A 17,231-nucleotide genomic window follows, 5' to 3' on the forward strand; every position below is an offset into this window, starting at 1 on the left:
CCTTCTCCAGTAAGGCTGCAGCCTGATCTCAGGAATATATTTATACAGGAAAAAAAAAACTTATTAGCGGGACTTGGCTGGCGGTCCAGTGCTTATGGCTCTGTGCTCCCAATGGAGGGGACCCAGATTCGATGCCTGGTTAGGGAACTAGATCCCACCACTGCAATTAAGACCTGGCACAGCCAGATAAATAAAGTAAAAACCAACTTGTTAGAGTAATAGCCTGATATCCATTTTTCAAGATAACCTGCCTGCCTATGCCTAACGATGGGGATGAATGGCCTACAGATCCCAGCTGCACCCTTTGGGAGATACACGGCGACCTCTCCTGCCAGCTGTGCCGGCTGTGTGCAGTGTGTGGGCTCTCACCTGATGGGCTAGACAGCCTGCTAGCCCGTCTGCTCGGGCTGCCTTAGCAAAGTACAGCTGACCCGTGAAGAGCACAGGCGCTGGGGCCATCGCCCCTTCACAAGCTGGGAAATCCAAGTGTCACTTAGAGTCGGTCATCTGTGTCCATAGTTCCGCATCCACGAATTCATTCAACTCGGGCTCATGTAAACCCCGAGGTATTTACTATTGAAAAAAAAAAAAACTCCCATGTAAGTGGACCCACACAGTTCAAACCCATGTTGTTCAAGGGGCAGCTGTGCCACGTCTTGGGTGGTTTAAACAATAGAAATGGATTTTCTCACAGTTCTGGAAGCTGAAAGTCCAAGATTAGAGTGTCAGCAGGGTCGGTTTTTCTGAGGCTCTCTCCTCGGCTTGTAGATGCCTTTTCTGTGTCCCTGTGTCCTCTATCAAGGTTGCCAGCCAGATTAGATTAGAGCCCACCTACAAGGCCTCCTTTTACCTTCATGGGCTCAGAGGCCCCATCTCTAAACACAGTCGTATTCTGAGGTCCTGGGAGGTTAGCACTTCGGCATGGACTTGTCAGGACATGCAGTCAGCTTATGACACTGCCTGTGGCAGATTGGCAGCACCTTCGTGTTCTCGGTTCCTATGGGTATTCAGGAAGGCAGCACAGTGCTGGAGAAAGAATCTGGGCCTTGGAGTCAGTTCAGCCAGGGTTCAAGTCCTGGCTTCAAGTGTGCTCTGTAGCTGAATGGGCTTTGGAAAATGACTAGACTTTCTGAGCCTCTTAGAGTGGCTACAAAGAAGTTCTGGAGCTGTACAGGTTAGAAGAATGTTTTCAAAGCACACGGTACAGCATAGAAGCTCAATTCATGTTGTAGTTATGGGAAGTTTATTCAAGTGTTTTAAAGTTCCTAGTGTAAATCATGGCCCATGATCCATGTTCAATAAGTGTTTTTTGCTTGACTGATTATAAAACCCCTGGATAAAAAGATTAGCTACTTTTATTTGGGTTGTTTGTTGTCAAGATAGATTGTTTCTGATTTTTCTCTTGTCATGCATGTCATCAGTTGTTACTGAGAATTTGCCAATGCTGAGGACTGTTAGATGTAAAGATGAATGACACTTGGTGTTTGTTTCCAAAATGTCCTTGGTCTTGGGTAATCTGAGTATATTAAGAATTCCTGGGGATTTCCATGACTTTCCCTTGTCTTCCCTGCAGGTGAAGTGATCTCCTTTATGAGTGAGCTTCAGAGCCTAAAGGTGGACCCCTCCGCAGAGAAGGAGAAGCAGCGGTCGGAAGCCAAGCACATTCTCATGCAGAAGCAGCGAGCTTTAGCAGACCTCTTTAAACACCTGACAAAAACTGGTACAGTTTTCACTGGAAACTCTGTGGAGTATACTCATCTGCTTTTAGGAAGAAAAATAACGTGGTTGATTTGGGGAAACTTTGTAGAGACCGTTGAGATAGTGCGAAACACAAGGTGGAAAGCAAGGTTTTGAAATGCCACTCGCAGAGTTCCAGTTACACGTATGAAAATCCTATGATGAACCATTTGTGACTCCCAAATAGTTTCACAGTTTTGCAGTGAGGTTTCTCAGAAACCATGTGTTTTATTTTCATTGCCAATTGTTGTACAGCACATACCCTTCCAGCATTGCATAGAGAGCAATACTTCTCGAAGTAACTCGTATATGAATCTTGCTGAAGTGCAGGAGCGGATTCTGTTTCGCTCAGTGTGGGGCAGGGCCTGAGAGTCCTGGGCAATGCTGTTGCCAGGACACAACTTTGATTAGCGGTGGCATTGCTAATCCATTCTCTTCAGAGTTTCTTTATTTAAAAACATGCTGTTTATTTCCTAGGTTTGTCATATCGCAAAGGTCTTTCCTGGGCCCGTACAAAAAACCCTCAAGAAATGCTCCATCTTCGCCCGTTGGATCTCCAGAGCGCATTGTCCATAGTCAGCAGCACTCAGGAGGCTGATTCTAGGTTAGTGTTTTTAATTATAAATGAAGCACAGCAGCTAAGCTTCCATGGCCTCATTTGCCAGAGTAGGGGTAGCAGTACTTCTGTCCCAGTGTCACCGTTAGGATAACATTTTAAAAAGTGCCGGCTCAGGACTGGCAGGTGGTGAGCGCCTAGTAAGTGTTAATTTTCTTTTTTAAAAAACTTCCCTCTCCTTATGCCCTTTTAAAAAGTAAGGAACGAATGTAAAACATTGGAAGGTTGGGCTCTGTTGGGAGTCTGGTGGGGTGAGGAAGACAAGGGACCACTTTGAGCATTTAAAGCAAGTGTTAGTAACTGTTGATTTTCTTCTTTTCATTTCTCTTTCCTCCTCGTATTCATCTCTCCCGTTATTTTTTTGGCCTTTGATTTTTCCTGAGGTCTGCTCACTTGATTTGAATGTACAGGTGAAAATCTGTAAGAGAATGGTCACATTTTTAAGTGTGCCATATACACAAACCTCTTCTAAGGTCTCGTGTTATTGTCACATCCTTTGTGTAAAGGACTGATGAGTACTTGATTCAGTGGGTCCTCACAGAAGTAAATCTGCTCAGACTCTTGGTTTCTGGTTGTGGCTGAATAGACCAGTCTCTGACTCCTCGGGATCTGGGGTGGAGATAACGGTTTTAATTAATTACATCATGTTGACTTCTCCAGGTTGCTTACAGAAATCTCATCTTCGTGGGAGGGCTGCCAGAAGTACTTCTATCGCTCTCTTGCACGACACGTCAGGCTTATTGCAGTCCTGGCGGCTCCAGCCAAGGTAGGATGATAGAGCCTTGGGATTGCAGGGCCTGGGGACTCCTGTTCATCCAGGACAGCATCCTCAGACCTGGTCACATGATCACAGCCCATCACTGGAGGTGACTGAGCTCTCTGCAGTTATCAACCTGAGAATGTAATGTAATCAATGTAATTTCGTGCTTAACCAGAAAGCATTTGATAACAAGTTATGTTACTCACCGTTTGCTAGCAGGTCCAAATCCTTAAGAAAAATTATGGAAGAAAAACTTCAAGTTGAGAATGCTACCCTCAGATTCTCCCCCCACCCCCCCAGTAAATTGAGAAAAGATCACTGATACCCAGTTTTGGGTTCCTGCTCATGGAACATCCGCAGTCTGTGGAAGCACACTTGGAGAAGCCCTGCTCCCAGAGGTGGACGGATGTGTGGCCTCTAGAGGGCAGCGCACCCAGCTTGCCCCCTGCAGGGCTCCTCCAGGAGTGCAGGACCAGTGGCATCTACACCATGCTGCCCCTCAGCACACTCCCCTCTCTCCCTGCCAGGAGGTGGGCGCCGGCCACGTGGAGCGATGTAAAGGGTTCTCGGCGCATCTGATGAAGGTGCTCATCCGACAGCGGCGCTCCCTGACTGCGCTGACCGAGCAGTGGATCCTCCTCAGGTATTGCTGACTGGCTGTGTTTCTCGGAATGAATCAGGGAGAATTGTGTGCGGCTCACAGTTGCTGCAAGAGCTGCTCCCAGTTGTAGTGTGAGGTCTGAGGCATGAAGACGCAGATGGGGTTGCCTTGGCTCGGCCCCTTACTTCTGGAGGTAACAGTTCTGCCCCCAGGTGTTGGCAGCACCTCCAGGGGATGAGTTGAAGGCCGAGTCAGACGGAAAAAAATGGTCACAGCTGAACCACACCTGGGTCTGGAGTGAGGGAGTTTGTGGTTGGCAGTCCATGTGGGCTGAGGAACAGGGTTGCATTCATGGCATTGGGGCATCCCAGTCTTGGCGCAGATCCGATGTGAGTTGACTTGAGTTTGTTAGGCTTTTTGGATCACAGAATTGCAGTTTGCTGAACTATACACAGATGCTCCCCAACGGAAATAAATATTTAAAAAGATGAGGACGGCTAGGAAGCCTGTCATCACCTGCTGAGTGGATCCTTGGCTGAGAGATCGTATTCTAGACTGTAGTCACTTCAGCTATTTTGTCTCTGCTCACAAGAGTTTATATAGCAAAGTATACTACATTTACTGGATTTTTTATTTTAGAAAATAGAGGCTGAAGTCACTGCGGTGCTGTGACTGTGTTGGGTGTGAGAGGCCTGTCAGTGGCAGACGATAAGCAGTGAGTTCCCATTCTGCTACTCTGAAGGATGTGTTTAAACACCAAAGGCTGTGTTTAGGTACTTTGGAAGGCATATGATCAGACCTTTTACTCCTCTGGGGGAGCCTCTCTTCTTGATTGTGTAGAAGAGCCCATACTTCATCCAGAAATCAATGAATTTACTGTTAACAAACGGCTCGGTGACGCAGTTGAAGGTGCCATGTGTTTTTCCGCTGGGTTTGTTTCTCTGCGCAGGAACCTCCTCAGTTGTGTGCAAGAGATGGACGGCAGGCTGACGGGGCCGCCCGCCTACCCTGTGGCCTTCCCTCCTCAGGACGGGGTGCAACAGTGGACGGAGAGGCTGCAGCACCTGGCTATGCAGACCCAAGTCCTGCTGGAGCAGCTCTCCTTGCTCCTCCAGTGCTGCCCTGCTGCTGGGGCTGCTCCCGGACACGCCCCCAGACACGCCCCCTACCTGGAAAACCCGGAGCACCTCCAGGGGCTGCTTTCTGGAGCAGCACTAGACCTGATCCCGTCAGACCTGACCTTCCCGTCCCCAGCTCCAGAAACGCAGCTGCCCTCTGGTTGCCTGATGCGGAAACAGGATCCACGTTGGCAGCAGTCAACTGCGAGATTAACAGAGATGCTGAAAACCGTTAAAACCGTGAAAGCTGATGTCGACAGAATTAGGCAGCAATCTTGCGAGTCTCTCTTTCATTCTTGGTGAGTGTGCCTGTGTCTCTGCTCTGCTTCTGTGTGGGCTCATGGTCACAGTTTAGTGAGGGAAGGGAAGGGTCGTGCTTTGGTCCTGTTTTCTGGTGACCTGCATAGTGCTTTGTGGTGTATGTCCAGCTGTAAGTCTCTAGATGCCCTGAGTTTTAGTGGTTGGAGGGAGGGAAGGGTGGGTGTGGATGGGTGGTAGCGCCTTGCTTTCAACATTGTGGCATTTTTGTTGTTGCAGGAAAGATTTTGAAGTTTGCTCTTCTGGGCTGAGTTGCCTATCCCAGGTGTCAGCTCATTTGCAAGGCCTAGAGTCCTTGTTCATTCTTCCAGGGGTTGAGGGTGAGCAAACAGACCCACAAATGGCTTTAGTTGAGAGCATGAAATATGTAAGAAGAGAGATCAATAAAGCCACAGATGACTTCACTACCTGGAAGACACATCTGCTCACCCCAGGCAGCCAAGAAGGTGGGGACTGCTTTTCAGTAACGGAGTAAAAGCCCAGTATAGGAATGCTGTCTTATAGATTTAGGTCCACATTGTCCTAAAGAAACGTTTTGTTCTAGATGTATCTGTTCAGGGTTCTAAGGCCAGGAAGTGTGGTTGGAGCCCATAGCTCTTATATATATATATAAAATTTATTTATCTTTGGTTGTGTTGGGTCTTCGATCTGCACAGGCTGTTCTCTAGTTGCAGTGAGTGGGCGCTACTCTTTGTTGCGACGTGTGGGCTTCTCACTGTGGTGACTTCTCTTGATGGGAGCACATGCTGTAGGGCGGGCAGACTTCAATAGCTGTGGCACGTGGGCTCAGTAGTTGGGGCTAGGCTCTAGAGCACAGGCTCAATAGTTCTGGAGCATGGACTTAGTTGCTCCATAGCGTGTGGGATCTTCCTGGACCAGGGATTGAACCCGTGTCTCCTGCATTGGCAGGCAGACTCTTCGCCACTGAGCCACCCAGGAAGCCCGAGCACATAGCCCTTAACTTTTGTTTGAGCACCTTGCCTCTGGGTTGCCATCATATTACTTACTGTATAGCACATGAGTAGGGAGACAGCACAGGCTCGCTGGCTACTCCAGAAAGTTCTCTTTTCGGCTGGAAAGCTGACAGTTCCTATTTGGATTAAGTTGGTGTTTATACACTCCATCTTAACTGTTTTCATATTTTTGGCATTCTTTCAGCAAAATTGTTTTAATACAAGGAAATATCCTTATAGGTTTATCTACGCCAGGGATGTGTCTCATTCTTTATACCCAGAACAGCTTGACAGTGACTCAGCCTTAGCAGGTGCTTAGCTGGTGGCTGTTTGTTAAAATGACAAATGAGGATTGTTAGTAATTTCCAGAGGCACTGAAACTAATGATTGAGTTTTAAAAATTTGTTCTGCACCATGTTATTTTACTAGGAAACCAAATGCTGGATGAAGGGTTTGTAGAGGATTTTTCGGAGCAAATGGAAACCGCCATCCAGGCCATCCTTTGTGCCATTCAGAATTTAGCAGAAAGAAACAGTAAAAAAACAGAGGAGAGCACTGACCAGGCAAGACCCCAAGAAGAAGATGGTATGTCTAGAACCAGGAAAATACTAGTTTCTTACTTGATTTTTTCATTTGATGGTCTGTTTTAAATATCTAAGGACAGATGTTGGAATAAATTATTGGATGAATGGAGAGGAGAGTTTATTCTGTTATTCACCGTGTCGTTCTTTTCTGTGAATGAAAGAGACTGCAGGCCTTGAGAGCCTGCAGTTAGGACACCTCACAAAACTCCTGGAGGAGGACTTCTGGGCCGATGTGAGCACATTGCGTGTGCAGAGAATCATTTCCGCTGTCTCTGAGCTGGTGGAGAGGCTGAAATCATCTGGCGAGGATGGTACAGCAGCCAAGCACACGGTAACCAGCGGATCCTTACCAGCTTCTCACTGTCCACATGGGCTGAGCAGAAGCAGACGGGGTTTCACCTCACTCCGCATAGTCTTCCCAAAGCACGCCTCCTTGGCAGAATCATTAATAATTTGATCTCTTTGTGCGTGTAGACCTCACTGACAAACTTTGGAAAACTTAGAGCTTGCTTGCTAAGGATTACAATTGTAAGTGCAAAAATGATGGCAGTCTAGAGTACCTAGGATTGACATACCTAGAATTCTTTCATATCTTAATCACATACTCCTGGGTGTTTGATGTTAATGGTAGATGTTACCGCCATAACTAAGGATTACTGGCCATATCATGCAACCCCCTTTCCCTTCCGTAAGCCAGGAGAGGATGACATTGTCATCTCCCTAAGTCCAGAGAAACAACTTACTTTATAGGACTTGTGTGTTATTCTTTTGCATTGCTTCCAGTGCGAACTTTGAATCCCAGCAGAATTTGTTGATAAACATACTTTTTAAAAAGATAAACAACCTTGTTAACTAAATGTTAACGAGAGACTTAAGTCACTAAGAATTTGAAGTGTAGTGTTGTGAGAGTTTGTGTGAACGAGGAGGAAATCCCAGTGAGCACGGGTGGTGTACCTGTGTGTAATTAAAATGTGCCATTAGTGACATTTAATACACTCAGTGTTGTGCAGCCACCGTCACTACCTGGTTACCCCAGAGGAGACCTGGTGTGAGCAGGCCTTTCGATCTGTTTTGCCCCCAGTTCTTCACCCAGTCCTGCCGCTTGTTGGTGCGCCTGGTGCCCATGCTGTCCAGGTACTCTGACCTCGTCCTCTTCTTCCTGACCATGTCTTTGGCGACTCACCGTAGCACTGCAAAGCTGCTCTCTGTGCTTGCCCAGATCTTCACGGAGCTTGCCCAAAAGGTAAGGACTGTTTACATAGAGCAGCAGGTACCCAAATATTCCATACCCATCAGTGTTTGGTTTGATGGGCTTTTATTCTGGACCTTCACAAATAGCAGGAGGTGATTTGCCCTCCCTGTGAATTTCTTATGGCTTTGTTTATTCCCCTTTTACTAAGCTTGTTTCTACTAAAGTCTTGGTTTAGTTTCTACTAAAATCAGGTCTCTAGTTTCTACTAGAATCAGGTCCCTCACGGGGGCAGTTCCCTAGACTATAGAGTCTGTCTAAAGGCTGTTGCTTTCTGTTCATACTCTTCTCTCTCTGTCTCCAATTTGAAGTCTTCTGATAACTCTGAGCTAGACCTGTAGGATAAACGAATCCTTAATGCTGTTAAGCCCTGGTGGCTCAGAGGGTAAAGAGTCTGCCTGCAATGTGGGAGATCTGAGTTTGATCTCTGGGTCAGGAAGATCCCCTGGAGAAGAAAATGGCAACCCACTCCAGTATTCTTGCCTGGAAAATCCCATGGACGGAAGAGCCTGTCAGGCTACAGTCCATAGGGTTGCAAAGAGTCAGACACAACTGAGCAACTTCACTTTAATGCTATTAAGTTATTTATACTTATTCATGAAATGGTAATGGGGTTCTTAAGGTTAAGAGAGGTGGGCATCTTTAATAGGGAAGTCATTCCTTCATTCAGCCATGATCCCAGTGCTGTGAAAAGCATTGATACTGTAGAGACTACAGACCCTACCCTTGGAATTCAGGAGCAGCAGACAGATCTAACAGACTCGGCATGGCATGGCAAGGCCAGTCACAGGGCTGTCTGGTTCCGAGATTCAGAGTGAGTGAGTCACTTAGCCTCAGTTTGCTCATTTGTAAAATGGGACTTGCATTTTTATGAGAACCACCTTCAACTAAATATATAGTTTTTTGTTTCTTTTTTTTTTCTTTTAATGTCCCTAGTATTTTAAGATCTTTCCTGAATCTAAATATGGTACAGGTGAGATGCACTTAAAGAAGATAGGAATTTACAAACTGAAGGTGAGGTCTAGGCTTCTTGTAAACAGTCACAAGCTCTTAGTTTTGAGCATCTAAAATACTATAAAGGGATTAAAAAAAAATGGGGAGGCAAGCTCTTGTCTCTAGAGGATAAGTGTGTGCCTTTATTGAGATCTGCCCCCTCTCTCTGATGGGCACTGAGCCAATCTCACATCCCATCACTTCTGGAGGGAACACTGTGTGCAGAAGACGGGCAGGACAGTATGTTGAGGGTGCCCCCAGACTTGGGTTGGCTATGATTATCCACTTGCACCATCGCTGTTGTCTGACAGGCTCTAGAATGACCGGCCTGTCAGACCTGTGTGTGTTTACGGACGGGGTTGTGGTGGGTAGAAATGGTTCTGATAAAAGCAGAGTGCTGCGAGCTTAGTGTCTGTCTCAGCTGCAGCAGTAATGTGCCCTGCGGAAGGACGTCTGAATCTCCCTCCTTTTATGACTTACTCTGCATGCATCTAAATGTATTTCTTTAAAATAGTGTGAAAATGTTAGGGGCTCGGTCTGGTCTGACGCTATGTGATCCCATGGACTAGCCCACCAGGCTCCTCCTTCCATAGGATCCTCCAGGCATGAATACTGGATTACGTAGCCATTTACCTCACTACTTTAACCAAAGTGTATTTTCCAGTCACCTAAGAATACATGTCCTGAAAGTGAGTTTGCCTTTCCCTTAATTTTTTAAGTCTCTGTACTGTATTCCTGTTCTCTCTGAGGAGTGCTGAGGGAACTTGAAAATAGATGAGATACAGTGCTAAGAAAATAGATCTAGGTTGTGATGAAAGCGCTTAAGCCATGGAGAGCTGTTTCTGAGTAACTCAGTCAGCCACTGTTTGCTGGTTCTGGATCTTGGTCTTGTTGTCAGCGTATTCTTAGTACCTTCTCATCCTCAGATTGACAAATATCTTGATAGCATATACTCTTCTCTGGTAGAATTTCTGATGGAGAGCCTATTTTTTCTTCTGTTTCTTTTTCTCGTCAATTTCATCCCACACACTAGTATTTGATACTTATTTTTAGGCTCTCTTCTGACATGAAATACCGTTTTGTTAACTCTTTACAATTGTTGCTCTGTCTCTAGACCCCATGCCATAAGGGTTGCCAAGTGCCTTGGCAGCAGACGCCCCAGGCTGAGAGTGACAGGTTACCTCAAGGGTGGGGGTGCTTTTTTAAAAAAATTTTTTTACGTTATAATTACTTCCCAGTGGTAAAGAACTAGTGGTTCTTTAAAATGCTAGTGGTAAGGAACCTGCCTGCCAGTGCAGGTAGATGTAAGAGGCTCAGGTTTGATCCCTGGATTGGGAAGATCCCCTGGAGGAGGGCATAGCAACCTACTCCAGTATTCTTGCCTGGAGGATCCCATGGACAGAGGAGCCTGGTGGCTGTGGTCCTTAGGGTTGCAAAGAGTCAGACAAGACTGAAGAAACTTAGCCACACACACACACGCACACACTGTGACTTGATTTGAGAACCATCACACAAAATTTTCCTTAATGAAAGAAGATGAACTCTCTCACAGCATCTGTTTTCAAGCTGCTGTACCTCAAGGGTTCTTCTCTCCTCTCTTTCCTCTCTGGCTTACTAATTTGGGAAGTAGATAAAGAAGGACAAAACCCTTTTGGGATTTAGACACTGAGAGGGTTTACTCTCCCTCCCCACCCCTGGTGATTTGCTTCTTAAATACCATCCTTAGTATATACCTCATTCAAATTTTTCTATTAGCGGAATGACAGATTACTACATACCAGAGGCTTTCACAGTCAAAACCTCGTATATTAAATCTGATGTCAAGCTTTGAAACTGCATAGTAACTTACCACCAAGGAAGAAAAGAATGTCAAAAAGTCTCCTGTCCTTCCATCAGATATAAAATACTGAGATAGATAGGAATTTATCATTTATGTAGAGTATTTTTTCCTGTAGCAGGACTGGGAATCACTTCTTTATTGCATTTATATGTAACGTTCACTCTTTTTTTTTCAAGGGATTTTGCCTGCCCAAAGAGTTTATGGAAGATTCAGCGGGAGAAGGGGCGACTGAATTCCATGACTACGAGGGAGGAGGGATTGGAGAAGGCGAGGGCATGAAGGATGTGAGTGATCAGATAGAAAATGAAGAACAGGTATGTTTTCATGGCCGTGAAATATGTAGATTGGATGCAGAAGCACACACTCCTTTTCCAGTATTTACATTACACATATAAATGTTTTTGCTATTAGGTTAATGGTTTTCAGACTGATTTAGGTACCTTAAGAATACTGGAGTTTAGGGAGTGGCTGTAAATTAAAAGCTTGAAGACAATAGAAAGGATATTTTGTAGCTCAGTCATTGGTTGTACCTACAATTTAGGAAGGAAATAGTTTTAAAATTTTTTATTTTAAATGGGAACATTTTTGCTGATTTTCTAGAGAACACTTTTGGTAGTGGTTCATTTAAGGACAAAAAGTTTGGCTATTTTAAGTAATGATTATATTAAACAATAGTGCTAGTGTTTGTTATTAATGGTTTTATTGTTTTGTCTTTGACATGTTCAGATTTTAAATATCTATATCCTTTCTTAGTTGGAATCAAGAATGCTTTTGAAATATTTAGATGCTTTGGACTAAGATTCTTATATTACTTTTTAAAATTCCAATCTGATTTGGATTTTTTTTTAATATACTTTTAGTCATTTAGTCATTAATCAACTATGACTTGAAGAAAGAACAGGTAGTGGAATTTCATTTTATCATCTGTATTCTAAATGTAAATTAGTCCACAAATTTCTATTTAAGGTATGGTCATACCTATTAAAAATAGAGGAACAAACCAATCCAGACTTCCTCTCTTCCTTTGAAGGGAAAATTGGAAAGATTAAAAAAAAAAAAAACAAAAGAATAATGCTTGCATTTATGTGGTAGAGCTTTAATGTACAGTGTGTGTGTGTGTGTCTGTGTGTGTGTGTTGGCCTTTCTGTATTTCTCAAATTTAACTTAATTAGCACCCAGTACTTTGTTAATGAGGAAAAGAAACCTAATAGAAAAGTACAAATCCACTGCAAAAAAACATTATTAAGTGGGATAGAAAAACTTTCAGAAGAATTTGGCAGTGTCTAATAAATTATAAACTCTTTGTGTTCTAGGAATTCCATGTTTCCTCACAGAAATCTCATAAGGCACCAAGATAAATATGTGTACAAGGGAGTGTGTTTAAATAAAAATGTTTATTACAGCATTATTTACACTGGTGAAAATTGTGAAAGAACCCATATATTCATCAGGAAGGAATTATTTTTAAATGATACTATTTATGCAGAGCAATACTATAAATAAACATAATGAGATAAATTTTTAAGTATCAACATGGAAATATATCTAGGACATATTTTTTAACTTTGAAAAAACAGATTGCACAACAGTTTGTAAAGAATGATCCCTTTCTTGTTTAAAAAAATGCTGGAGGCAGGTATTGATATATACTGTATATATTATATTTCTAAGTGTCTATTAGTGTACTTATAGATAAAACAACATGCCAGAACATCACCAGTGGTAATTTCTTTGGGAATTTTGGAGGATGGGGGTGCCAGGGAAACATATTCTTTCTGTTTGGCTTAGAAATTTTTATATGAGATTATATTACTTTTGTATCTTAAAAAGGACTCTTAAAATTCAACCATAATGGAAGAGATAGCAATCTGAATCTTTTGCCCAAGATATAATATAGATTGTCTAGGAATATGTAGTGTAAGGAAAAGTGAAGAAAATTGCATTTACTGGGGGAGGGATAAATTAGGAGTTTGGGATTAGCAGATACACACTACTATATATAAAACAGATAAGCAGCAAGGACCTACTGTATAATACAGGTAACTATTCAATACCTTGTAATAACTTATAATAGAAAATGATCTGAAGAAGTGTGAGTGTATCTGAATCACTTTGCTATACATATGAACCTAACATTACATTGTAAATCAACTGTACTTCAAATAAAAAGATAAAAAGAAAGTAGTAGAGGGGGAAATTTACATCACAGTTGGGTAATGTCTATGAGAGATCAAAGTGACAAGATAGATATTAAATTTATATGCAGTACAGTAAGTGAATTTTTTTATCCTACATACAGAATATATAGACTTTTAAAATATGTCTGGATTTTTAAAAATGTTCACATGAAGGAAACCTCAATAAAAGTCTATATTCTCTAACAACAAATGCAAAATAACTAGAAATTAGTTAACAGAAATATTAAAGCAAGTCACAAATCATGTGCATTTTCTCTGTTGGTTCTTTTTTCTCTCCTCAGAGAAAATTTTATACCATTGACCTTGGCATTTATATATTTATATTCTATTTAGAACTGAGTAAGCATTAGTTCATTTATGTTATTTAATGCTTTTTTATTTAGGTAGAAGATACATTTCAGAAGGGTCAAGAAAAGGATAAAGAAGATCCTGACTCAAAATCAGACATTAAGGGCGAGGATAATGCCATTGAGATGTCAGAAGACTTTGAGGGGAAAATGCATGATGGGGAGCTGGAAGAACAAGGTTTGAGATTATCTGCCACTTCATTCTTGCTTTTGAAAAGTGGCTATTTTCTCCAGGAAACTATGTGTTCCCAATAAGTAGCCTAGTATACTCTTGGAGCAAGTTGGTTACTCTGCGTGACTGCAGAGGAAGCATCAGCATATGCTGTATGTATGCCGGTGTGTCAGGAGTCTCTAGTTCCTTGTGGAGGGTCTGCTCTGAGTAAACTGAGACGCTGGCTCTGATGTTCCGGCTGCTCCATGTGCCAGATGAGTGACCTGTGGTGTCCTCTAGGGAGAGCGAGGAGATGCACCCTCACCGAGCTTGGCTCTCAGCTCAAGTTGAATTGTTCTAGAGAGGCTTTTTCTTTTTTTTCATATATGTGTATTTTTTTCTAATTGCAAAATCAGTAGACATTTGTTGTAGATGATTTGGAATGAAAACGCAGAAACCAAATCAATACCATTGTACCTGTCACCCAAATCACTTAATTTTGGAGTATTTCCATTTATGGCATATATATTCACACACACACACACACACACACACACACACACACACACACACACACACACACACACCGTGAATGGTTCTATAGTCTGCTTTTTTCATTTAACTTATGAGTATTACATGTCATTGAAAATTACTTGATAATGATTTCTTACAGCACAGTATCATCTGTGATGTTATTACCATAATTCAACTGTTGCCCTAAATTTCTATCCAAAGCTTAAATTTGAAATACAGTGTGTTATTTTAAGTGAACACCTTACAGAAATGATAGCTAACCTCAGAGTAGAAGAAGGTATATGCATGGCTAAGTAAGTATAAGAGTATGACCTTTGTCAAAGCAGACCTTGATCAAAGACAAAGGAAAGAAAAGTCTGGTTATTTGATCGAGACACATGATTTGAGATGTTAGAATCATTGGCAGAGAATAGGTTGGCGATGGGGAGGAACCTTGGAGACACTGTAGACCACCCTTGATCATTTCCCAGGTAAGAAACCAAAACCCAGTGAGGTTGCTGGGACCCTTAATGAACTCTCCCAGCACCAGAATGAGACATCCTGGCAGCTGTTCTACCACCCTCCTTACAGTCCTCTACCATCACACATCCCAGACCTCCTTTCTTCTCCAGTCTGCAGACACAGTAGGAGTGCTTCAGGACACCTAAAAGCATCTGCCTGTAGGGGGTTCTGTAGAATTGCAGCGCATCCCAAGTAGGATCTTGGCCGGGTCCCTGCCTCTCCCACACACACAGGAACAGATTAGTCTGGGGATCTGCCGAACTGAGCTGAGTGCCTTCCCTTTCAGAAGAGGATGATGAAAAATCAGATAGCGAGACTGGAGACCTAGATAAACAGATGGGCGATCTGAATGGTGAGGAAGCTGACAAACTAGATGAGAGGCTTTGGGGTGATGATGACGATGAAGAAGATGAGGAGGAAGACAGTAAGACTGAAGAAACAGGACCAGGAATGGACGAGGTAAGCAGAAGATTCCCCCATCACTTTGTCCCCACGATGAGAGGGGGCAGTCTTCCTACCCACTGCCACTCCCTGTCTTTCATTGCTTGCTCTTTGCTGTCTTGGGTTTTCTTCCCTCTCTATTTTTCTGTTTTTTCCTGCTGTCTAGATTTTTTATTGTATTCAGGGCTCAAAGAGTAGCCTGACCTGAGGCATCCCTTGTGTTATGGAGGAGGGAAATTGAAGCACTGTTATAGATGCTATATCTGATTCTGCCAGTGGTCACTGCACTTCCCCAGCCCTGAGCTTAGCGGACCCCCAGGGCTGGGTGTGATGCATCCCACAGCTCAAACACCCCTCCCCACCCTGCTGTTCACATGCCTGCTGTCACTGCTGCCACCTGGGCTGTCCTGCCCGTTCCCTCCAGGATGTGCCCCGTCAGCTGGATGGTTCCATGGGATTGGCCCAGCACATGTCTGGGAGCTGCGTTAGATAGTAAAGTGAAAGCAGTGTTTTAGATTGAGAGTAATGATGTTGTGTTTTTTCTTTCTCTGATATTTAGGAAGATTCTGAACTTGTTGCTAAAGATGACAACTTAGATGCTGGCAAGTCAAACAGAGAGAAAACCCAGCAAGATAAGAAGGAAGAAAAGGAAGAAGCAGAAGCTGATGATGATGGACGAGGCCAAGACAAAATTAATGAACAAATAGATGAGGTGATGAGGATTCAGAACCCACCTGCTCTTCTCCCTCAAGGCCAGGGCCACTGCAACGCACAGCTCCCAGGGTGTCTCAGGACGTATTTTTTCCTACTTATCATTTGTTTTCCCACTGCCTCATAAAGGAATGTGTCATAGAGCCGCTTAACTGAACATAAAATATCTAACCACTGGTTACCGATGAGATGAGCTGTGTGCTGTTGGGACTCATGTTATAGTTTAGAAACTAAAACCCACAGTCCTTTTGTATATTTCTTCCGTAAACTACCATGTCCTCTTTGCGATAGGTAACACAGCACCTCCTGTCTATGGAGAATGTGCACAAAAAGTGAAACCTGACATTCCGACATGAAAACTGTAAAAATATTGGTAAAATTCTAATGTGTACTGGTAATTTTAGAGCAGAGACATTGTATTCTCTCAGCATAAGGACAGTTGACCCTTGAACAGTCGGGGCACTGGGGGGCACTGACCACCTGCAAGGCTGGAAATCTCTGTGTGACTTTCTAGTTGGCCCTCTGCGCCCGTGGATCTTCAGCCTCAGGTCCTTAAGAGCCACAAGTCTCTGTGGTACCATAGCACATATTTATTGAAAAAAAAATCCACATAAGTGGTCTGTATAAGTGGACCTGCACCATTCAAACCTGTGTTGTTCAAGAGTCAGCTGTGTTTAGAGCTAATTATGTGTGAATGCTATTCCTTTTAAAAGTTTACTTTTATTTTTCCTGATCTCTCTGTTGCCCAAAGAGGGAATATGATGAGAATGAGGTGGATCCTTACCATGGCAACGAGGAAAAGCTGCCCGAACCTGAGGCCTTGGACCTTCCAGATGACTTGAACTTAGACAGTGAAGACAAGGATGGTGATGGGGACACTGACCGTGAAGATGGAGAAGGTGTGTCTTTTAAAACATAAAGGGCCTGTTGAAAGTCTCTGAAAATGAGCAATAACCGATTCCTTTTCAGGCCAGCGTCATGGCCAGCTCATTATCGTCTCTGATTCATGTAATTCCAGCTTGGCAAGATGGCTTGCTTTTTCTTTGTTGTGTTTCTCCTCCAAGTAGACCTGATGCTTGTAGCCAGTAGGGCTTCGTCACGCCAGTCACCTGTCCCATATCTCACTCCTCTGTGTCCGGGTGGTGCGGTCACACGCGGCTCTGCCTCCCTCCGGGTTCACCGTGAGCCCCTCTTGTGGGCTGATGTAAACTCTGTGCAGTCCAGGTAGTCAGGCCTCTTGCAGAGCCCCGTTACTAGCTTTCTGGTGAAAGTTTTGTTTGTTTTTAATTAATTATTTTAGACTGTACCATGCAGCTTGCTGGATCTTCATTCCCTGGCCAGGAATTGAACCTGGGCAGCTGCAGTGAAAGCGCCAATCCTAACCACTGGACTGCCAGGGAATTGCCTGCTAGGAAAGTTATTGATTGTTGTGCTTATATTGTGTGTTTAGGCTGAAATGTGAAATCATAATGGGAAGTGAAGTTGAATAATCCCAAGGGAACTCACTTGGCACAACAGCAACCCAGCGCTTCTGCCACCCACTGTTCCCTCTGAGTGTGGCTCCCCTAGGGAGTGCCTC

The 17,231-nt window shown here is 43.6% G+C and overlaps 1 protein-coding gene across 1 annotated transcript in view; it reads left to right on the plus strand.

The window, feature by feature from the left end:
* MDN1 (midasin AAA ATPase 1) overlaps positions 1–17,231 on the plus strand; it is a 145,385-nt gene that overhangs the window by 111,945 nt on the left and 16,209 nt on the right. The window contains exons 75-88 of the mRNA XM_068984913.1: positions 1,574–1,720; positions 2,215–2,341; positions 3,014–3,119; positions 3,641–3,756; positions 4,664–5,131; positions 5,370–5,596; positions 6,533–6,688; positions 6,849–7,018; positions 7,769–7,930; positions 10,946–11,083; positions 13,351–13,492; positions 14,787–14,959; positions 15,501–15,653; positions 16,404–16,551. Coding sequence (XP_068841014.1) covers positions 1,574–1,720; positions 2,215–2,341; positions 3,014–3,119; positions 3,641–3,756; positions 4,664–5,131; positions 5,370–5,596; positions 6,533–6,688; positions 6,849–7,018; positions 7,769–7,930; positions 10,946–11,083; positions 13,351–13,492; positions 14,787–14,959; positions 15,501–15,653; positions 16,404–16,551 — 2,433 coding nt within the window. The remainder of the gene's footprint in view (positions 1–1,573; positions 1,721–2,214; positions 2,342–3,013; positions 3,120–3,640; positions 3,757–4,663; positions 5,132–5,369; positions 5,597–6,532; positions 6,689–6,848; positions 7,019–7,768; positions 7,931–10,945; positions 11,084–13,350; positions 13,493–14,786; positions 14,960–15,500; positions 15,654–16,403; positions 16,552–17,231) is intronic.

This window comes from Capricornis sumatraensis, chromosome 13 (genome assembly GCF_032405125.1).
Source record: "Capricornis sumatraensis isolate serow.1 chromosome 13, serow.2, whole genome shotgun sequence".
Classification (NCBI taxonomy): Eukaryota; Metazoa; Chordata; class Mammalia; order Artiodactyla; family Bovidae; genus Capricornis; species Capricornis sumatraensis.